This window comes from Macaca fascicularis, chromosome 6 (assembly GCF_037993035.2).
Source record: "Macaca fascicularis isolate 582-1 chromosome 6, T2T-MFA8v1.1".
Classification (NCBI taxonomy): domain Eukaryota; kingdom Metazoa; phylum Chordata; class Mammalia; order Primates; family Cercopithecidae; genus Macaca; species Macaca fascicularis.
Window position 1 is genome coordinate 136,069,507 of NC_088380.1, and position 24,163 is coordinate 136,093,669.

Sequence of the window (24,163 nt, forward strand, 5' to 3'; positions counted from 1 at the left end):
AAAATTGATTATGCTATTTGAGGCTAGATTAGATACGTGCATGGTGACAATAAGTCAAATTTTAGAGACCATAGGATGTCTATATCATCAATTGCCTAGGGTGTTCAGATTCAGAAAAATACTATATTTCTATTTAGAATATATTTTTATCTCAAATTGATCTGTTACTTCCGTTTTCTTTTGTAAAAACTCATGATGTCATTTTGTACAGGAATCATCATCAAAAGCAGTTGAGTCTGTCTCCACGTCACAGTATTCCATGTCCACAATCAAGCCAGTTTAAATAAGACATATCCCTCTTCTCTATTACAAACACTGTAGATATAAAGAAGATAAAGTCTGCTGAACAAAAGGTGTAGCATTATGAACAAGCAAAAGAAAAGCTTCTGTATTGGGAAATGATAAAAACGACAGCAATAGTTTGGATTTAGTCCATTTAAGGAGATTGTTTTGTATGAGTTGTACTGAAAATCTGCATTGTGTAACTTTTGAATAATTGTTAAGTTCCAGCTGTTCTAATTACTCATGTACTCTGATGACACAAAGCAGGCTTTGTATGCCATTATGTATAGAGGAAAGGTTTCGAGAAAATTCTGAATTATAGTAGGTTAATAAAGCATAAACACACAGTTCATATTTGGCAAATGTTGTGCATAAAGTTTCTGATATATATATTTTTTTGTAGGCATGATTGTTACATGTAGATGTTGACCTACTTGGGCCAAGAACTTGCATGTAAGGAGTGTTAAGCTATCATCAGCTAAATGATTTACTGAGCTTACCTATTTTCAGATGCTTTTTGAAGGTTCAGAATTTTAAAAATCATTTTAAAATTAGCAATCCGTGGAATAAAATATTTATTTACTGGTACTGACATGTCCAATTGTAGCCCTTCTCTTCTTATTTCAGGTTGATATATTAACAAATTAATAACATGGTCCAAATTTTGATCATGTTGCAGTATTTGCCTCTGGAAAATGAAATTATTAAGTTTGCTTTTCTTCAACTTGGTCTTTGCACTCTCTTAATGTTTCCAAAGTTTTAGGTAGGTTATGTTTATATGTATTACTTACATGAATATTTTTTTCCAAACAGGGATTTTCCTGTTTTAAAATGACTTTGTTGTGTTATTGTACTAGAACATAATGTAAAGGAAGGGAAAGCACATGAGTTTGAGAGTCAGAGGCCTCAGGTTCAAGGTCCAGCTTTAGTCTCACTCCAGCCTAGGTAATCTTGAGCAATTACCATAACTTTTGAAACTTAGATTTTTTGTTTGTAATGTAAGCACAACCTTACATGAATGTGTCACCTTACATGAATGTGGAGATAAATGACAGTTTCTATTCTCAAGAGGTGAACAATATATTATTTTAACAAACTGGTAAATCAGTAATTACACCATAGTGTGATAAGAACTAAAATAGACTTAGCACACAAGATCCCAAGCTCCTGAAAATGGACAATTGAGTCTCAAAGATCAAGTAAAACTTACTAAGACTAGAGGAAGAAAAGGGAACAGAGTGCAGGCTGAGATAGTGGACTTCGGAATCAGAGTGCTTGTATATGCTACTTCTCTCTGTGTGATCTTAGGAAGCTTACTTTATCTCTCAAAATGTCCACTTACCATATAGAAAATGGGGATAGTGATACTTGAACCTGAAGACTGTCCTCAGAATTAAGTGACATTATGTATTAAACATGAGAAACATGAAGTTTTTAGTGCATGTTGTTACATGTTAATGAGGCAAGAACATTTCAGGCAGAAGGAACAGCACATGAAAAAGTATAAAGGCATGAGAAGGCATCAAGGGAGCGGAAACCAAGTTTCTGTACTTGATAAGACACAGCCCTGGAAAAGTAGTCGTGGACTAGAAACTGAAGGGACTTGTGTGCCCTGGTAAGGACGTTATCTTCAAGTGACACTATCAGTTTGTATTAACATTTTAGTATAAACACATGAGTATGTCTAAGACTCAGTAGGAAAAAAGAAGAGATTTACAGAGTTGAAGACAAAGTTTAGGCAGGATGTAGAGATCATCTATCTCCATTCTTACAGCTGACTTAACCAGGCCGCTACTGAACTAGTTCCCATACTCCATCCATAAGTATTGTGGAGATTATTGTCAATCTGTGGTGGGCACTATAGAGAGCACACACTGAACACTGGTGAATAATTCTACATTTCATCTCTGACTGCAAGTGTACAGTATCAACTGTGTTGTTTTTATACATGCATTTGGATACAACATGGTCTAAAGATTTAGGAGATGAAGAATGAGCTCTGCATAGTTGTATGTAATAAAAACATCAAAGGGAGCAACTTAATAGAAAGATTACTTCAATATGCATGTTTTTCACAGACAATGGATAACTTATATGGCAGAGTCTACTGTGAAGTTGAGATTTTTTAGAAACCTAGAATTTTCCAGGTAGCCTGTTTAAATGAAAATAAGGACAAAGGAAACTGACAGATTGGGGCCATCACAGCTGTCACCAGCTGGGACACTGAGGGAAATATACTTTTCTAACTCTGTCTTACCTGATCTATCTACCACTCTTGGTACAGATAAAAAGCCTCTCATTTTATAAACTATCCCCTTCATTTTATAAACTATCCTCCTTTTACATTTCTTGCATCTCCTTCTCTGTCCTTCTATGGGAATGTCTTCTTTTTTTGTTTACCCCTGAATACAGGCATTTGTCAGGACTTCCTTTTTTTTTTTCTACTTCTTATTCCACCTACTTTCCCAGGGTGATATAATCCGAAGCCAATGTGGGTTCAGCTTTACATTGATTAATTCCAGAGTGTCTCCATTTCAATCTTTCTCCTGACTTCCACATATATATATATATATATGTAATAGTAACTTCTGTTCAGATGTCCTCAAACATCTCAGACTTAATAAATCTAAAGCTGAACCCATCAACTCTCCTCCCAAATGCCTCTTCTGATATCCTTGACTGTTTATCTAGTCTCTTGAAAATTAAAAATAAACCCCCCAACCAAATCACAAGTAACAACTTAAAAAAAAAAGTATTAATCTAACCTAACCTTCTGCCTTTTCTTTCTCTAAGTCTGATTGAGTTCATTCATGATGCTGTCTACCTCCTAATATTTTGCCTGTCATCTCTTTCTACCACTCCTGTGTAATTATTGTAAGAACATTTGTTTAGCCAGTCATAGTGGTGTACCTGTAGTCCTAGCTACTCGGGAGGCTGAGGTGGGAGGATCATCTGTGCCCAGGAGTTTGAGGCTGCAGTAAGCCATGATCTCACCACTGTACTCCAGCTTGAGTGACAGAGTGAGACCTGATCCCATCTCTAAAAGACACACACACACACACACACACACACACACACACACACACACACTTCTATAAAATGTATCATGTGCCAGTTCATGTAGTTATGTTACATGTGTTATTTTATTTTTATGTTTTCTATAATCCTTTGAGGTAGGAGGTATTTGTACCCTCATTTCTTATTATTTAAAAAAATTTGTTGTGGGTACATAGTAGGTGTATATATTTATCAGGCACATAAAATGTCTTCATATAGGTATGCATTGTGAAACAAGCACATCATGGCAAATGGGGTATCCATCCCCTCAACAACTTATGTTTTGAGATACAAATAATCCAATTACATTATTTAAGTTATCTAAAAATATACAATTATGTTATTATTGACTATAGTTACCCTATTGTGCTATCAAATAATAGGTCTTACTTTTTTGTACCCATTAACTATCCCCACCTCCCCTCAAACCCCCCACTACCCTTCCTAGCCTATGCTAACCATCCTTCTACTGTTTATGTCCATGAGTTTAATTGTTTTGATTTTTAGATCCCACAAAAAGTGAGACCATCCCATGTTTGTCTTTCTGTGCCTGACTTCTTTCACTTAACATAATGATCTCCAGTTCCATCCATGTTGCTGCAAATGACTGTATCTCATTCATTTTGTGGCTGAATAATATTTCATTGTCTGTAAGTACCACATTTTCTTTATCCATTCATCTGCTGCTGGACCCTTAGATTGCTCCCAAATCTTAGCTGCTGAAAAAACGGTGCTGCAACAAACATAGAAGTGCAGATATCTCTTAGATACACTGATTTCCTTTCTTTTGGGTATATACCCAGCAGTGGGATTGCTGGGTAATATGGTAGCTCTATTTTTAGTGTTTGAGGAACCTTCAAACTGTTCTCCATAGTGGTTGTACTAATTTACATTCTCACTAACAGTGTACAAGGGTTCCCTTTTCTCCATATCCTTGCCAGCATTTGTTGGCTGTCTTCTGAATAAAAGCCATTTTAACTGAGGCGAGATGATATCTCATTGTAGTTTTCATTTGCATTTATCTGGTGACCAATGATGTTGAGCACCTTTTCATGTGCCTGTTTGCCATTTGTATGTCTTCTTTTGAGAAATGCCTATTCAAATCTTTTGCATTTTTTTATTGGATTATGAGTTTTTTTTCCTGTAGAGTTGTTTGAGCTACTTATATATTCTAGTTATTAAACCTTTGTCAGATGGATAGTTTGCAAATATTTTCTCCCATTCTGTGGGTTGTCTCCACTTTGTTAATTGTATCCTTTGCCTTGCAGAAGCTTTTTAACTTGATATGATCCCATTTGTTCATTTTTTGCATTGGATGCCTGTGCTTGTGGTGTATTACTCAACAAATCTTTGCTGAGACCAATGTCCTGGAGATTTTCCCCAAAGTTTTCTTGTAATAGTTTCATAGTTTGAGGTCTTAGATTTAAATCTTTAATCCATTTTGATTTGATTTTTGTATATGGTGAGAGATAGGGATATAGTTTCATTCTTTTGCAAATGGATATTCGGTTTTCCCAGCACCGTTTATTGATGAGACTGTCTTTTCCCTATTATATGTTCTTGGCACCTTTTTCAAAAATGAGTTCACTGTAGGTGTGTGGATTTGTTTCTTGGTTCTCTGTTATGTTCCATTGGTATATGTGCCTGTTTTTATGCTAGTACCATGCTGTTTTGGTTACTGTAGCTCTTTAGTACAATTTGAAGTCAGGTAATGTGATTCCTCCAGTTTTGTTCTTTTTGCCAAGGATAGCTCTGTCTGGGGTCTTTTAGTGATTCTGTGTAAATTTTGGGACTGTTTTTGAATCTGTAGATTGCTTTGAGTAGCATGGACATTTTAGCAATATTGATTCTTCCAACCCATGAACATGGAATATCTTTCTACTTTTTGTTATCTTCTTCAATTTCCCTCATCAGTGTTTTATAGTTTTCATTATAGAGGTCTTTCACTTCTTTGGTTACTTCCTAGGTATTTAATTTTATGTGTGGCTATTGTAAATGGGGCTACATTTTAAAATTTCTTTTTCACATTGTTCACTGTTGGCAAATAGAAATGCAATGATTTTTGCATGTTGATTTTGTATTCTGCAACTTTACTGAATTTATGTGTTTTAATAGTTTTCTTGTGGAGTCATTAGGTTTTTCCTAATATAGGATTATATCATCAGCAAACAAGGATAATTTGACTTCTTCCTTTCCAATTTGGATGCCCTTTGTATTTTTCTCATTTGATTGCTCTAGCTAGGACTTCCAATAATATATTTAATAACAGTGGAGACAGTCGGCATCCTTGTTGTGTTACAGATTTTAGAGAAAAGTCTTTCTGTTTTTCCTCATTTAGTATGATACTAGCTGTGGGTCTGTGGCATATGATTTTTATTATGTTGATGTATGTTCCTTCTATCTCAAGTTTTTTGAGAGTTTTTATACTGAAGGGATGCTGAATTTTATGAAATGCTTTTTCAGCATGAATTGACATGATCATGTGGTTTTATCCTTCATTCTGTTTATAAGATGTATCATGTCAACTGATTTGCAATTGTTGAACCATCCTAGCATCCCAGGGATATTTTCCAATTTGTCATGATGAAGAAACTTTCTAATATATTGTTGCATTCAGTTTTCTAGTATTTTCTTGAAGACTTTTACATCAGTATTCATCAGAGATATTAGCCTGTAGTATTTTTTTTTTCAATTTATATGTCTTTTTTCTGCTTATTTGTTTGTTTGGTTTCTGTTTTTTTGTATCAGGGTAATACAGGTTACCTAAAATGACTTTGGAAGTATTCCCTCCTCTTACTTTTTTTGAAATAGTTTGACTAGGATGGGTATTAGTTCTTCCTTAAATGTTTGATAGAATTCAGCAGTGAAGCCATAGGGTCCTGGGCTTTACTTTACTGGAAGACATTTTTTTATGGCTTCAATCTTGTTACTTTCTATCTGTTCAGATTTTTGATTTCTTCCTGTTTCAATCTTGGTAGGTTGTATATATCTAGGAAATTGTCCATTTCTTCTATATTTTACAATGTATTGGCATATAGTTGCTCATAGTAGCTACTAATGATCCTTTGAATTTCTACAGTATTGGTTGTAATGTCTCCTTTTTCATTTCTGATTTTATTTATTTGGACTTTCTCTCTTTTATTCTTAGTCTGGCTAAGGGTTTGTCAGTTTTGTTTAACTTTACAAAGAAAACACCCTTCTGTTTTATTGATTTTTTTTTGTATTTTTTATTTCAATTTCATTTATTTCTGCTCTGATCTTTATTATTCCTTTTATTCTAGTTTTAAATTTGGTTTGTTCTTGCTATTCTAGTTATCTAAGATGCATTGTTAGGTTTTTTGAGATTTTTCCTTTTTTTTTTTTTTTTTTTTTTGATGTAGGCACTTATAGTTATAAACCTCCCCTTGAGTACTGCTTTTGCTGAATCCTAAAGGTTTTGGTGTGTTTTGTTTTCATCATCTTTGTTTAAAGAAATTTTCCAATTTCTTTGTCACTTTCTTCATTGATCCACTGGTCATTGAGAAGCATAGTTTAATTTCCATGTATTTTCATAATTTCCAAAATTCCATCTTGTTATCAATTTCTAGTTTTATTCCATTTTGGTTAGAGAAGATGTTTGATATTATATTACTTCAGCTTTTGGAATGATTTAACGCTTTTTTTTTAAAGATATAACATATGGTCTTTCCTTGAGAATGATCCACATGCTGAGGAAAAGAATGAGTATTCTGCAGCTCTTGGTTAAAATGTTCTGTAAATTTTTATTAGAGTCATTTGGCCTATAGTGCAGATTAAATCTGATATTTCTTGGTTGATTTTCTGTCTGGAAGATGTATCCAGTGCTTAAAGTGGGGTGTTGAAGTCTCCAGCTATTATTGTATTGTGGCCTATTCTCTCCCAATAGCTCTGATAATATTTTCTTCATATATATGAGTGTTGGTTACATATATATTTAAAATTGTTATATCCTCTTGTTTAATGGACCCCTTTATCATTATATAGTGACCTTCTTTGTCTTTTATAGTTTTTGTTTGGAAATCTATTTTGTCTTATATAAATATAGCAACTCCTGCTGTTTTTTGGTTTTTATTGGCATGGAATATCTCTTTCCAATCTTTTATTTTCAGTCTATATGTCTCTTTATAGGTGAAGTGTGTTTCTTGTAGGCAACAGATCAATGGGTCTCGGTTTTTCATCTGTTTAGCCACTTCATGTCTTTTGGTTAGATAGTTTAGTCCATTTACATTAATGTTATTATTGATCAGTAAGGACTTACTCTTGCCATTTTACTATTTGTTTTCTGGTTGTTTTGTGGTCTTATCTTCCTTGTTTCTTTTCTTCCTGTATTCCTCTAGCAAAGGTGATTTTCTCTGATAATATGACTTAGTTTCTTGCTTTTTATTCTCTGTGTATCCATTATATGTTTTTGGGTTTGAGATTACCATGAGGTTGCAAATACTATCTTATAAACCATTATTTTAATCTGATAACATCTTAATAGTATTTCCATAAATAAACAAGCATAAAGAAATCCAACAAAAACTCTCTGCCTTAACTTCATACTCCAACTTTTTAACCTTTTTTTGTTTATATTTATGTCTTATTGTACTGACTATGTCTTCAAAAGTTTTTATAGTTATCAGTTTTGATTGTTTCATTGTTTAGTGTCTTAAATTAGGATGAAAGTAGTTTGCACACCACAGTAACAGTGTTATAATATTCTGTGTTTTTCTGTGTACTTAGTATTACCAGTGAGTTTTGTACCTTCAGGTGATTATTTATTGCTCATTAATGTTCTTTTCTTTCTGAATGAAGTACTTCCTTTAGCATTTTTTGTAGGACAGTTCTGGTATTGCTGAAATCCCTCAGTTTTTGTTTGTGTGGGAAGGTCTTTATTTTTCCTTCATGTTAGAAGGGTATTTTTGCCAGATACACTAATCAAGGGGAAATTATTTTTCCTTCAGCACTGTACATGTCACACCACTCTCTCCTGGCTTGTAAGCTTTCCACTGCTGCCAGTGTATTGGAACTCAATTGTATGTTTTTTGTTTCTTTTCTCTTGCTGGTTTTAGGATTCTTTCCTCATCCTTAACATTTGAGATTTTGATTATTAAATGCCTTGAGGTAGTCTTCTTTGAGTTAAATCTGCTTGGTGTTCTATAACCTTTTTGTACTTGGATATTGGTATCTTTGTCTAGGTTTGGGAAGTTCTCTGTTATTTCTTTGTAAAAACTTTCTGCCTCTATCTCTTTTTCTACCTCTTCTTTAAGGTCAATAACTCTTAGATTTGCCCTTTTGAGGTAATTTTCTAGATCCTGTAGGTTTGCTTCATTGTTTTTTATTCTCTTTTGTTTTGTCTCCTCTGACTGTGTATTTTCAAATAGCCTGTCTTCAAGATCACTAATTCTTTCTTTTGCTTGTTCAATTCTGCTGTTAAAAGACTGTGATTCACTCTTCAATATGCAAATTGCATTTTTCAACTCCAGAATTCCTGCTTGAGTCCTCTTAATTATTTCAACTTCACTTGGTGTTCTACCCCTCTGTGGCTCTGCTGGTACCTGAAGCCAATAAGTCTCAAAGGTTCACCCAAAGTCCTCGATGTAGTACCTGGGTGTCACAGCTGGATATTCAGGGCTTTTCAGTTAGCAGGTGGAAAATATTGCCAGGACTAGATTCTTTTCTTCAAGGCAATGGGTTCCCTTCTGGCCTAGGGGATGTCTAGAAATGTCTTTTGGGAGCTAGGACGTGGAATGGAGGCCTCACAACTCTAACTGGTGCCCTATCTTGCTGTGGCTGTGCTCATATCATAGATGTAAGACAAAGTCTTCCCCACATTTCCCTCTTCTCGCCTCAAGCAGAAGGAGGGAGTCTCTTTGGAGCCACCAGCTATGCAGCCTGAGGTTAGGGGAGGGGTGATGCCAGAACTTCCTTGGCTATCCCAGTTGGTGTCTCAGTATACTGTGTGTATCTCCTAGTGCACTGTCTCTAGGACTTGCCTAAGAGTTGCAGTCCTTATAGCCTAACTGCCTTTCAAATTTTCTTGGAGGCTCAGAGTGCTGTAGCCTTCAGTATCGAGGTTTACAGGCACTCAGTTTCTTACCAGTGGGATTGCTGATTCCCCTCCTGCTAAGGCTGATTTAAATGCTCTCTCTGTGATGGGTGTCATCTGAGTTTGATCTGGTTTTCCTTTCTGCTCTAACAGGGCAGCACTGAGATCACTGCCTCGCAATTATTGCTCTATTCTCCGTCTCCCAGCACCCAGAGATACTCTCTGCATCACTCTGCAACTGCTGGGGTGGGGGAGGGGTGGTATCAGCAATTCAGCACTGTTTTTTTCTATCTTCAGTGCCTTTTTCAGCGATATGAAGTTAAAACCAGGTATTATGAGTGCTCACGTGATTTTCAGTTTTTGTGAAGGTATTTTTTTTTTTTTTTTCTGTGTAGATGGTTAACTTGGTGTCCTTGCAGTGGGGACAATTGGTGGAATGTTCTATTCCACCGTTTTGCTCTGCCCTCCCTGTTCTCATTTTATAGGAAAAAAAAAAAAAGACAACGGAAACTGAAAGATTGTAAATAAACACACAAGGGATGATGTGATTCCCAGTATGCCATTTTGCATACCAGGAGACCCTGGACCCTTGACTCTACAGCCAATTTAAATATTGCTTGGATTACTGCAGTTTATTGCTTTCTCTGTGTCTTCTTGATTTCAGTCTAACCCTCTCATAATCTAGTTTCCAATTTTTTAAAAAGGTGCATTTGATAATATTCTTTTCTGGGATTCTTCACACCTTCAGAGTAAAATTCATACTCTTCAGCTAAGCACACAACAACCTGAATATGGTAAGTAGATTAAGTGCACCAAAATCACCTGGGGATCAGAGTTAAAATGAAGATTTCTGGATCCCATCCAGATGCACTAAGTCAGAATTACTGAGGCCGGGACCCAAGAGAATCAGCATTTTAAACATGGACCCCGAAATGTGATTCTTCTTCATATTTAGAGAAACATCTGAGTTTATAGAGGTCTTTTATTTCTATCCCTATGTACCATACTCCTTCCTGTCTCTAAGTCTCCTGGTTTTCTTCAAAACTTTCTCCTCTTTTCCTTTAATCTTCTCATCCTCCAAGACTTAGTATCTTAGGGAAGTCCTTCTGAATCCCCCTGGATGCTACTTTCCCTTAGCCTTTCCAAGCTATTGCTTTGTAATGCTACCATTGCATTTTGTGCATGTGGTGTTACACACTAGGGAGCCTAATAAAATGCTGGACATAAGGTTTCTTCACATTAATTCCATGAATATTATTCACTGCATGCCATACCCTGGACACAAAAATATGAGTAAAAATCAGCCTCTAAAGACAAAAATGTGGGAAGACACAATCTTCTTTGTGAAACCTGAGAGAGTAAGATGACATTTCAATGATAGGAAAGATAAACAATGTTTGTAAACACTTTGAGTAAGAATTATTATTTGTTTCCACTAATTATTATTATTTGGACAATGATTATGCAGAGTGTTACTCTGTTAAGAGTTGAGATACATTTTTTCCCACAGATCTTTTGCTATCCAGTTATATGTATTTGTATGAGTCACTTCTCTGCCAATTGGAGTAGATACTCATGATTCTGAGATTCATTACATGATTTCTAATGAGTCTAAAGTTGTAAAATTGTTGTATTTTATTATCTCATTTTCTAAATCTGCATGGTTTTCTCTTATCTGCTGCAGCTCGTCGCTCAGGACCCTAAGCCTCAGCTCTGAATGAGAACTAACCCTTTTTCTATCTCCTATAATGCCAGCTCCATGCCCTAATTTGTCTCTTCTCTGACCTCCATGAGGTTATCCCAGTGATACTGTGAATGAGATGGTCACTGTAGTGATATATTTTATACGTTTATAGCTTTCTACTTTAAAGCCTTCTAGAATGGAATCCAGTTTTCTCTTTTACAAAGGAAAGCATCTTTCAAGGAAGAGATTTTCATGTGGGCTGTGGTGTTATTAGATTGCTTAAACATTGCAGTAACAAAATAGTTGCTGTAGGAATTTTCTTGAGTTCTGAATATAAAAAAATAGTTTTAATATGACCAGTGATTATTTACTGTAGGTTTTAGTAAATATTATTTGATAATCAAAATGTAATAGTTTGCTAAAAGCAAAATTTTTAATGAGAGCATAGAGTATATATCTAGGTGAAACTTTAAACCCATGTAAGTGTGCATGTTCCCATTTAGAGATCAAATAAATATAAAGATTAATTTCCATATTAAAAATGTCATCCTAATAGCTAACATATTTCACATTTAATATATGAATTATACATTGCAATAAGCAAGTTCAATATACATGCTCACATATTCCTAGTCATATATAATTTTTATCTATACAACAAATAAGTAGAAAAGTAAGTTTTTGTCCCACAGTCCCAAAGCTAGTAAGTTGCAAATCCAAGATTTTTATCTATGCATTTTGACCCCAAAGAATTGGTTTAACATCCCCCAGAAATGTTATCTTCCAATGTCCACCTAAGCTCTCTATACTTTGTCTAGATTCTAGCCTATAGGATGAAGGAAGGAAAGTAGGAGACAAGTGATTTTCTTTTAAAGGGTAACCAAAAGTTGTACATACTAGTTCTGTTCAAATTCCATGTTTTACAACTCAGTGACATAATTACACTCAGTTGAACAGTAGACTGAGAAATGTTTCTGGGTACATAGCCACACATCTGACCAAAAAGTAGTGGTTGGGTGGGGATGTGGTTAGGGAATTTTTTATTCCTAAAAGTAAGAAAGGGAGAATGGATACTGATGGACACTTAATAGTCGCTACTACAGCATCTTATACAGCATCTGAGGACAAGAAGGTGATAGCTGGGAGAAAGTAAGAGAAAATGTGGAAAAGTGTCTAAGTAGAAGGAAGTGTCTCTTTTTAGTTATTGGATGTATCCATATTAATCTCATTTGCTCAGCAGAAGTTGACACTGGTGAGAAGCTATCACTTGTCACAGTTGGTGAATATGTGATGGATAATACTCAGATTCTCATTTCCCTTCAAGGCCAATTATATATCCATCTACAAAGATGGTGTTGAAAGTATGTGTGTATGTGTGTGTGTGTATATATATATACACACATTAATATATATTATTAATTATTATATATAAAAATATTAATTTATCTCTTGATTTCTTTTTCTTTTCTTTTCTTTTTTTAAGATGGAGTCTCAGTCTGCCACCCAGGCTAGAGTGCAGTGTCGTGATTTTGGCTTTATTATATATATTATATATAAAAATATATAATATTAATTAATATAAATATTAATATATATACACATGTATATATGTTAGAATGTAAGTATATACACACATAATATATAAATAACATGTATGCAGAGTTGTGTGTGTGTGTATGTGTATATATATATATGATCAATTTGGTCTTTGTATTAATTTCTGGTACTGAATCTGGATCCATAAAGTTTACTTTTAACTATAGTGATTCTGATTCAGATGGCTAGTATTGTTTTTGTCATCTTGCATTGCCTTGTTATATGATATAAATAAGGAATATTTGCATTAATTGTTATAACACTTCAGTTAACTTTGTTAACTGATTATACATGATAGTTGAGTAAAACTGGATTTATTACATAATTTAAAAATCTGTGTCATTGCTAGAAAAAATGAGAAACAGTAACTTATGGGGATAGTCTAGATAAGATTAGTTTCCAGCAGTAGTGATGGGAGCCAGTTCTTATTAGATCACAGAGTTGACAGGTGGGCATAGAAGTCATAATACAAATTAAACAGTAGGTCAAGAATCCAAGAGATAAGGCTGGAAACAGTGGCTCACACCTGTTATCCTAGCACTTTGGGATGCCGAGGCAGGTGGATCATCTGAGGTCAGGAGTTCAAGACCAGACTGGCCAACATGGCAAAACCCTGTCTCTACAAAAACTGCAAAAATTAGCCAGGCATTGTGGTGCATGCCTGTAATCCCAGCTACTTAAGAGGCAGAGGCAGGAGAATCACGTGAACCCAGGAGGCAGAGGTTGAAGTGAGCCAAGATCGCGACACTGCACTCCAGCCTGCGTGGCAGACTGAGACTCCATCTTAAAAAAAAGAAAAAAAAGAAAAAAAAAGAAAAGAAAAGAAAAATAAACCAAGAGATAAATTATTCTGTAAACATGAAAAGATGTTAGAGGTCAAAGCAAGGTAGGATATGTGGTTAGTAGGATAGGATAGGATAGAATAGAATAGAATAGAATAGAATAGAATAGAATAGAATAGAATAGAATAGAATAGAATAGGCAAGCTAAAACCAAGGCACCTGGAATAAGACTCAACTTATCAGAAACCAAAAAGATCGATTAGAACTGTGAGAACACATATCCTGAATTCAAAACAAAGTTAGAGACATACAGGGAATCATGACTAATTGAGTATACGTGTTTCACTTCACTCTTGAACAGACTTCACTGAATTTATATTAAATAGTAAAGAAATACAAAGGTGTCAGTCAACAGTGCAAGTTGTGGAAAGATGATAGCAGCTTAGAGACATCAACAGAATATGATAAACGGCAAGGAAAGGAGCAAGTGATAGCTGATTTAACAATATACCATGGAGATTATTCTTCAACTGTAGAAAATTCTTAAACTTGATTGAATTGTACTTGTGAATGGCTGCATAATGTGGCATGTAAGTTACCCTCAATAAAACTGTTATAATTGTAAATTTATTATTGAAGCACCATGGGCATACAGAAAATTGCAGAAACAATATGTTCAACTGCTGAATTTTCCCAGTGTGAACATAACCAATAGCTACTGGAATCAGACTATAGAGAATACCTAGGAATTCAGCTTATAAGGGACATGAAGGACCTCTTCTAGGAGAATTACAAACTACTGCTCAAGGAAATAAGAGAGGACACAAACACATGGGGAAAAAAATCATGCTTATGGATGGGAAGAATTGATATTGTGAAAATGGCCATACTGCCTAAAGTAATTTATAGATTCAATGCTATTCCTATCAAGCTTCCATTGACTTTCTTTGCAGAATTAGAAAAAAACTACTTTAAGTTTCATATGGAACCAAAAATAGCCAGTATAGCCAAGACAAGCAAAAAGAAGAAAGCTGGAGGCATCACACTACCTGACTTCAAACTACTACAAGGCTACAGTAACCAAAACAGCATGGTACTGGTACCAAAACAGATAAAGAGACAAATGGAACAGAACAGCGACTTCAAAAATACCACACATCTACAACCATCTGATCATCGACAAACCTGACAAAAGCAATCAGTGATGAAAGTATTCCCTGTTTAATAAATGGTGCTGGGAAAACTAGCCATATGCAGAAAACAGAAACTGGACCCCTTCCTTATACACCTTATACAAAAATTAACTCGAGATAGATTAAAGACTTAAATGTAAAGCCCAAAACCATAAAAACCCTAGAAGAAAACTTAGGCAACACCATTCAGGACATAGGCATGGGCAAAGACTTCATGACTAAAACACCAAAAGCAATTGCAACAAAAGCCAAAATCGACAAATGGGATCTAATTAAACTGAAGAGCTTCTGCATAGCAAAATAAACTATCATAAGAGTGAACAGGCATCCAACAGATTGGGAGAAAATTTTTGCAATCTAGACATCTGACTAAGGGCTAATATCCAGAATCTACAAGGAACTTGAACAAATTTACAAGACAAAACAACAACGACAACAAAAAAACAACCCCATCAAAAAGTGGCCAAAAGGTACGAAGAGACACTTCTCAAAAGAAGACATTTATGCAGCCAGCAGACTGCTATAGCACATGTATACCTATGTAACAGACCTACACGTTCTGCACATGTATCCCAGAACTTGAAGGAAAAAAAAAAAAAGAAGGAAAAGAAAATGACAACACCACAGATCTCTCCCTTGTGCCATGCCCGGGCTCTAATTTCTCCAAACCTAAGATATTCACTGAGTTGGTTTTTAAGAGCATTTCTTCCCAGGTTTTGATGTGTCTTTAAATGGAATCATACTACCTAATCTTTTGTACTTGACTTCTTTCCATCAGTATTATGTGGATGAACCTCATTATTTGTAAGGTTCTTCCATAGTTTCACATGTTACAGCAGCTGGTTCCTTTTCATTGCTATATAGTATTCCATTACATGAATATTCTAACATTTCTTTATCCATATACTATTGATGATTATTTGAATTTTAAAAATAGTGCCACTCTGAATAGTTTGTGCATGAGATTTGTATGCATTTCTGATGGCTGTATGTTTTAGATCATTGATTAATGGGTATGCAAATATTCAACTTTAGTAAACACTGCAAACTAGGTTTTCAAAGTATTTATCCCAGTTTAATCTCTCAGTATGTATGCATATGGCACTTCTATTTGTCCCCACAGTCTTGTCAGCACTTGATATAGTCAGAGTCTTTAATTTTAGCTTATTCCAGGGATTTTAATTTATTTAATGTATTTTGGTTTTAATTTGTATTTCTTTGAAGACCAGTGATGTTAGACATTGTCCCATGATAATTAGGCATTTAGATATCCTATTGTGAGAAATGGTTGTTCAAGTTCTGCCCATTTTTCAATTAGACAGTCATTAATTTAGAATAGCTCTTTATTTCTTTATTCTGGAAAAGTATTGAACTATCTCCTCTCACAGGGTGGCATGACTTCCACTGTGATAGTTACATGTTTTAATAAATGGAAGTTCTTACTTTTTATGTAGGCAAACCTATACATGTTTTTTGTTTGTGGTTTCTGCTTTGATTTGGCTTCATTTGAGGAATCTATATTCCCCAGCAGTTATAACTTCTGTAAGATCTTGACGGAAAGTGGAGCAGAATCCTTTGTAATTCATGCATAGTAATTTAGTAATCAGGGGCACCTGCCTGAAATTAGAATGTGTGGAGCAGTCACTTCAGGCACTTCTTTCAACTAGACCTTTATTTTGCCATTGGTGTCAAAAAGAAGATTGTAGTGTGTTTTATTTATTGAGTTATTTTGTTTATATTGGAGCTCCTTGCTAGAAATCTAATGAATGTGATCTTATTATAAGCCAGCAACAACTCTGGAAGGTCGGTGTTATTATTATCCATTTTACAGATAAGGAAACTCAGGCTGACTGGGTGATGTTAGTTTGCTAAAATGGCAGAGCTAATAAGTGGGAGAAATTCAGTCTGCCTCATTCTAAAGTCATACTTCAAAGCCAAATGCCCTTTAAGATTTTATGTGCGTCGGGAACTTATTTGATTTTGCTCATTATTAAATATGTTTAATATTATTCACTTTGCCAATATGAAGGTGCATTGAAAACTTCAATTCTCTGTTGCAGATAAAGGAAGACCTAGGTCTAGAAAAATAGCAGAAAGTGGAAGAGGGAAACGATACTCATACAAATTACCTCAAGAATACAACATAGAGACTGTAGTGGTTGCAGACCCAGCAATGGTTTCCTATCATGGAGCAGATGCAGCCAGGAGATTCATTCTAACCATCTTAAATATGGTAGGCAAACTTTAAAGTGCGCTTGGAATTTTTTCAAGAAAACTCTAAGGAAGACGTGTGAGTATTTATAATGAAGTTCTTTAAAATTAACTCGTTACTATTCCTTTCTCTTATTGTCATCAGTTAAAAAAATACTTAGGTATACAAAATTGATCCATCTCAAAAGCAATATCAAAATAAAAATTCACATATCGTAAAAAAGAAAACACCCTTCTTGTTAATTTTGATGTGGCAAACCTCTTTCTATGTTACTCTTTTCTCTCTTTTTTTGGTACTGTTCTTTTCCTTTTTTTTTTTTTTTTTAATATTTCTAGCCCCATTTATTTATTTATTTGTTTGTTTATTTTGTTGGTACATAGTAGATGTATGTATTTATGGGGTAGATAAGATATTTTGATAGAGGCATAAATTTGGTGAAATTATCATGAATATTTTAATATATGTTTATATACATGGCCCCACAAAAGGACCATAGGTTAATTATGATGTGATATAAAAATGAATGTTGGTAATCCACTGAGCTATTATATAGGTATGTAAAATGAATGTCAGATATGATTCTAGTTGATGAGCTAAAATTTTAACCAACTAAATCACAGGTGACTAACTTGAGTTGATGATTTCTGATTGTAGAAATCCTAGTATCTCGTCGCCTCTTAGATTTCATGTAATATTCCTTTAAGGATTATTTGCCTACTTACCTTGGAACTTTTACCAAAAAAAAAAAAAAAGAAAAAGAAATCCTAGTATCTATCATGTGAAGGATGTTTTTTACCAAATTGATCCTTTGATTTAATTTCATACTCTGTTGGGCAAACCTCATTCAAGGAAGAATCAGAAGGTTGTAGTGAAGAGTGATTCTTACACGAGAATAAAGAGAAATAAATGTTGAAGGCAAATGTCCATTTATAAGTCAATTACCATTTAAGGACGGCTGATGTAATGATAAATACAGTCCCATTTTTTACTATCTTTGCTATCATTTGGCTGTTTTCCTGGGGAACAGAGTGTTTTTTTACACTTTAGATATTTCTGTCCATATTCCATTACCTTCTGAGCGCTCCTCTAGAATGGGATATATGGTAGATTAACACTGCCTAACAACCAGTCTTTTCTAACTAGAAATATCTCTGAAAGCATGGGTTTGACGTAACAAAAAATTACTTTGCTTTGCAAGCTTTTTTTTTTTTTTTTTTTTTTTTTTAAGATTTCCTCAAATAAATTGAGACTTCTCCACGTATGGGCCTTGAGAAAAATTAAGACGACTTTCTGTTTAATTTTAGGATTTTTATTTTTATTTTTATTTGTTTTTAGGTTTTTAACCTTTTCCAACACAAGAGTCTGGGTGTGCAGGTCAATCTTCGTGTGATAAAGCTTATTCTGCTCCATGAAACTCCAGTAAGAAAGTCTTGAGTTTTTAATTAAATTTAATGGGTGAGAAATTTTGTTCAGAAACTTTTAAGTAAAGGGAATGTTAAGGATGTACTTAAAAATCTGGAAATATCCATTGAATCACTTAAAGTATACATAAAACTGGCCTTTAGTTTTGGTTAATGCCCCAATCTTATTTTAAAAATAGGATATTGTTAGTTTCCAAGAATCCTGAAAACAAATCTTAACTTTCCAAAGTATAATTTTAAGAAGTCATTTTAAATGACAGTTTTATTCTATTATTTAGATGTGTACTTCTAACACTTTTTATTTATTTTAAATGGGAACTATTGTGTGGCACCATTTTGACATGCAGCTTAACTGGCACTTTAGAAAATGTTGTTCCATTAGAAAATCTTGTTCTTAAGTTGTAGAAACAACAAGTTATTTTAGTCTAAAAGTTCCACATTCTTAATTGAACCTCTCTACTTTTTCAGAATACCATTAAACAGATTTTGTAGTTATTACACCCTCACAACGCTTTAAGCTTTTAAGCTCAGAGTAAATCAAACCTGAATGTCTTCCAGGTTCTAATTAATGTTATGGTCAGCAGTTTGCTTTAGTAATTCAAGAGTGCCTTTGTTATTTGTTTTTTGTTTGTTTGTTTTGTTTTGTTTTTGTATATACCTAAGAATAATATGCCTTGTGATGAAATCTGTTATTTTGCAGCCAGATCTATACATTGGGCATCATGGAGAAAAAATGCTAGAGAGTTTTTGTAAGTGGCAACATGAAGAATTTGGCAAAAAGAATGATATACATTTGGAGATGTCAACAAGCTGGGGGGAAGACATGACTTCAGTGGATGCAGCTATACTTATAACAAGGTAAGTTTTCCAAAGCCAATTAAATGGCATTCCTAATTCAATTACTGCACTGTTAATCCCATTAATCCCTTAATAGATAATGTTTTTATTTCAGATTTCATGTTTCAAAAATGATTTTGGCATAATGGTGTTAGTCATCTCCCTCAATTCATAATAACAGATTTGTAAACAGCTAAATATTGGATGGCATATTGACAAAACATTTGGTTAGTTAATTCTAAAAAATTACCCTAAATTTTTGAGCTCAAAGGCATAGTCATTAATGATAAGCTAAAACTATGGTGAATTTGTTGTAAGTTCAAAATTATGAATCTAGACTGTATGTTTTTCAGTCATCACCATATAAAGTAACCTAATATGTTAAATTCAGCAATTGAAAACCTTTCTGGCTCCATGTGAGAAACAATTTCAATTAAGTCTCTGACTAATTATAAGCTACATTGTGAATGTACTACTAAAAAATATTTTTAATACAGCATTAAGTATAATATGTAAATAAATGTAAGTGAAATAATGAGCAACAATATGCTCTATATGATTAATATGTCTAATAATCATACATAATTGGTCTGTCTTGCTTAAAGTTGGTAAAAATAAGTAATTCATTGTGAACTAGCAATTTAATTTTAGTCATCAAAAGTGTTAGCATTTCACATCACAGAAAGCACAGTAGTGTAATTACATACGATTTTCTGAAATGAAATCATTGAAATCATTGCAATTTCTTATAATTAATACTAAAGGCAAATAATTCATAAAGTTGAAAAATCTCTAGGCAAGAACACAATTGGACTTCTACTTTCAGCTAAGTAGGTATAACTGATATTGAGCTTGTGCAATAAGCAATCATAATATTGGAAAATAAGAAGTCACTGCTTTTAGTCATTGGAGAATGAACAGTGTAAGACTGCAATTCCTGAAAGAAGGGGAATTTATTATGCAAACCTTGCAGTCAACTCAGCTTTTTCCCTGGGAAAAATTTCTTAACTAGCGTAGCAGGGTAGAATCTAGGTAGAGCACAGTGATCCTGCTGAGGACACCAGAGATAAAAGTCTTAGGCATGGAGAGGTGCCATGAAGTACATGTGCTGACCACACATGAAAACTTGGCAATGGCTGGTCTGAATATAAACAGATAGAGGAGACTGCCCCAAATTTACCACAGGATTGCTGCTATGGAGTTCCAAATTTAAAAAGATACTAGGAATGAGCAAATTCAAAGCACAAGAGTGGAACAATCTTGTGATACCTTATCATCATTTTTAGCCTTAGGGGAGACAGAGCTTAGAGGTTGAATACCACCAATTTACAGAGGCTTTGGTATCATCTTGGATTTTTGATAAATCTTCCCTACCAAAAAATAAAGTCAAATTTATCTAAGTGCAGGATGATGAGCTAGTAATTGTGAACTGCCTCTTAAAACAGTTTTAAGCACTCTTCAGAGGAAGATAACAGAATAGCAAGTCTCTCTAAAAGTATATCATTCACAATGTCCAGAGTATAATAAAAATTAGTCAAGCAAAGAAACATGAAAATGTGACCCATGGTCAATGAAAAATTAGTCAATAGAACTGACCTTGAGATAGCCTAGATGTTGGATTTAGCAGATGAATGCAGTTGTAATTGGAGTCTCAGAAGAAGAGAGTAAGAATGGGTAAGAAAAATTATTTGAAGACATAATGGCAAAAAATTCCGCAAATTTGATGAAAAGCAACAAATATGGACCTAGGCATATCATAGGAAAGTTGCTGAAAACCAAAGAAAAACAGAAAAATTTCCGTCAGCCAGCAGGCTGAGCATTGAGGGGAGCAGAGGAAACATTAAACAGGAGGAACAATGTTCAAATAAATGACTTACTTCACATCCAAAAAAACAGTAAGCTCAAAAGACAATGAAACAACATTTCTAATGTACTGAAAGAAAGTAAACTAAAGAAATCCTATTAACCAAAAATGCTTACTGAGTTCTTGAGGTACTATCTTAATCTCTGAAAGGGTATCTATGAAAAAACATGTCTATAACTAATACCACAGCAAAAGGAGAAAACTGAACATTTTCTCCTTACAACTGAAAGCAAGGTAAGGATGTCTCCTCTTTCCACTTCTATCCAATATTGTACTGAAGATCATAACCAGTGTGGTAAAGCAGAAAAAAACAAAGGAAAAGCATACATATTTGGAATATAAAGAAAAATGTCTCTTATTCATAGATGATGTGAAATGGTACAAAGAATATTTTAAGAAATCTAGCAAAAATTTGCTAGAATTTGTAACTGGATTTTCAAGGCTACATCATGTAAAATCAGTTTTCAAAAACCAATTATGTTTATGTATACTGGAAGTGAACAATTGGAAAAAAATTATAGTGACTTCCAAAACCATAAAATACTTAAGAACAATTTTAGTAAAATATGTGTAAAACCTCTAAAATGAGAACTACACAGCACTGTTACGAGAAATTAAATATCTAAATAAAGATTAATTCATTGGAATACTAAATATTATTAAATGCCACTTTTCTCCAAATTGATTTATAGATTCAATATACTCCCAAGGAAACAACCTTTGCAGGCATGTTTTGTAGAAATTGACAAGCTGACTCCAGTACTAATTTGTAAAGGCAGAGGACCTAGAAGAATCAAAACAGTTTTGAAAAATAAGAACAAATTGAGGCCAGGTGCGGTGGCTCACACCTGTAATCCCAGCACTTAGGGTGGCTGAGGTGGGCAGATGGCCTGAGGCCAGGGATTCAAGACCAGCCTGGCCAACGTGACAAAACCTCGTATCTACTAAAATTACAAAAATTAACTGGGCATGGTGGTGCATGCCTGTAGTCCCAGCTAGTTGGGAGGCTGAGCCATGAGAATTGCTTGAATCCAGGAGGCAAAAGTTGCAGTGAGCCAAGATTGTGCTACTGCACTCCACCCTGGGCAACTGAACAAGACTCTGTCTCAAACAAACAAACAAAAAAACCCCAAAACCTTCCCATTCTGTCACAGTAATGAAAATGTATATATGTATATATATGAACAAATTGGATGGACTTACACTATATGATTTCAAAACTTACTCTAAAAGTTTGGAAATCAAGATAGTATGGTTTTGGCAAAGTCATGCAAATCAATGAAGCAAAATAAACGGTCTAGAAATAAGCCCACATATATATGGTTAATTGATTTTTAATAAAGCTACCAACATAATTCAGTTATAAAAATAATCTATTCAGCAGATGGTATTAGAATACATCAAATGGTACAAATGGAATATCTGGATACCTCTGTGAAAAAAATGAATATCAATCCCATTTAACATGTGTAAAATTAATTCAAAAGGGATCATAGAATTAAAAATGAAAGCTAAAACTCTATTGTAGTAAAAAAATGAAGAAGAACATTTTCATGAACAAGAGGAGGACAATGGTTTCTTACACAGGATACAAAAAAGTACTAATCAAGAAATACTAACAATCGTCTGGAATTTTTAAAAATGAAAACCATTTCCTGTTCAAAAGACGTTCACATCTTTTGTGAATTTGAGAAAATAATTGCCATACATATACTAACAAAGAACTTGTATCCAGAATGTTTACATGTATGTGTGTATACACACATATACAAATACAAAAATATGTCAACCTCTTAAAAATAACAAGAAAGAAATATGAATCTCCAGTAAGCATATAAAGAGATACTCAACATCATTAATTCCCAGGAAAATGCAAATGAAATTCACACCCACTTGAAAGGCTTCAGTTATAAAAATTAAAAATACTCAATGATGGTGAGGATATGGAACACTCTTCAGTTGTTGGTGGGATTATAAAATGGTTCAACCACGTTGGAAAATGAGTAGTTTCTTATAAAGTTAAACATTTGCTTACCATATAGCCCGCATCAGCTTCTAGATATTTACTTAAGAAAAATAAAAATGTCATTCACAGAAAAAAAAGAACTTAAGAATTTATAGAAGCTTTCATAATTTTTTTCATAATTTTCATAATTGCCAAAAATTATAAATAAATATACATCTACAGGTGAATGTATTGTGTGTTCATACAATTGAATACTCTTCATCAAACTACTGATAAATGCAACCAAATGGATGGATGAGTTTTAATAACATTATACTGAGGCCGGGTGTGGTGGCTCACGCCTATAATCCCAGCAGTTTAGAAGGCCGAGGCAGGCAGGCAGATCACTTGAGGTCAGGAGTTAAAGACCAGCCTGGTCAACATGGTAAAACACTGTCTCTACCAAAAATACAAAAGTTAGGCAGGCATGGTGGCTCATGCCTGTAATCCCAGCTACTCAGGAGGGTGAGGCAGGAGAATCACTTGAACTTGTGAGGCGGAGGTTGCAGTGAGTCGAGATTGTACCACTGCAATCCAGCCTGGGTGACAGAGTGAGACTCCACCTCAAAAAAAAAAAAAAAAAAAAAATACTGAGTGAAAAAGCCAAATTAGAAACTGATCAGAGGATGATTCCACTTATACAGAGTTTGAGAATAGGCAAAATTCATCTGTCGTGTCAAATGTTGCCTGCTTTAAAGCTGGGAAAACTGACTGCAAAAAGGCAGAAGGAACTTTCTGTAGTAGTGGAAATATTGCATATATTGCTTTGAATACATGTCGGTTTATACATTTGTCAAAATTCACCTATCTTCTCATTTAACTTGTGTGTATTTTCTGTAAGTTTTACTATAATAAAGTTGGTTAAGAGTAGTAAATTGAAGTTGGGAGAAGGGATGGAAAGATTTGCATGGATGGGGAGGAGACCTATGGTTATAAGGTTTGAGGTGAGTCTAGGTTAAACGTCTGCATTGTTCAAGTCTTTCTTCCTTCTTAACCGTAGTAGATTTGAGAAATATTGCTTCTGAGACTAAAGAAGATGATAATCATAATTTGATTACTGATTTATAATTTTCCCTTATAAATGCGATATATTTATTACAGAAAATTGATAAGTATAAGAATAAAGATAAAAATTAGCCTATAGGCCCACTACATAGGAAAAGTATAGTTAACATTTTAAA

The 24,163-nt window shown here is 34.2% G+C and overlaps 1 protein-coding gene across 8 annotated transcripts in view; it reads left to right on the top strand.

Moving 5' to 3' along the window:
• ADAMTS19 (ADAM metallopeptidase with thrombospondin type 1 motif 19) overlaps nt 1–24,163 on the top strand; it is a 283,872-nt gene that overhangs the window by 59,881 nt on the left and 199,828 nt on the right. For 7 of the 8 annotated variants that reach the window (XM_015451847.3, XM_065546713.1, XM_065546712.1 and 4 more), the window contains 3 exons: nt 16,704–16,876; nt 18,191–18,274; nt 18,977–19,134. In XM_015451847.3, coding sequence (XP_015307333.2) covers nt 16,704–16,876; nt 18,191–18,274; nt 18,977–19,134 — 415 coding nt within the window. Of the gene's footprint in view, nt 1–16,703; nt 16,934–18,190; nt 18,275–18,976; nt 19,135–24,163 lie in introns of all 8 variants that reach the window. The other variant, XM_073995180.1, reaches the window with a different exon arrangement.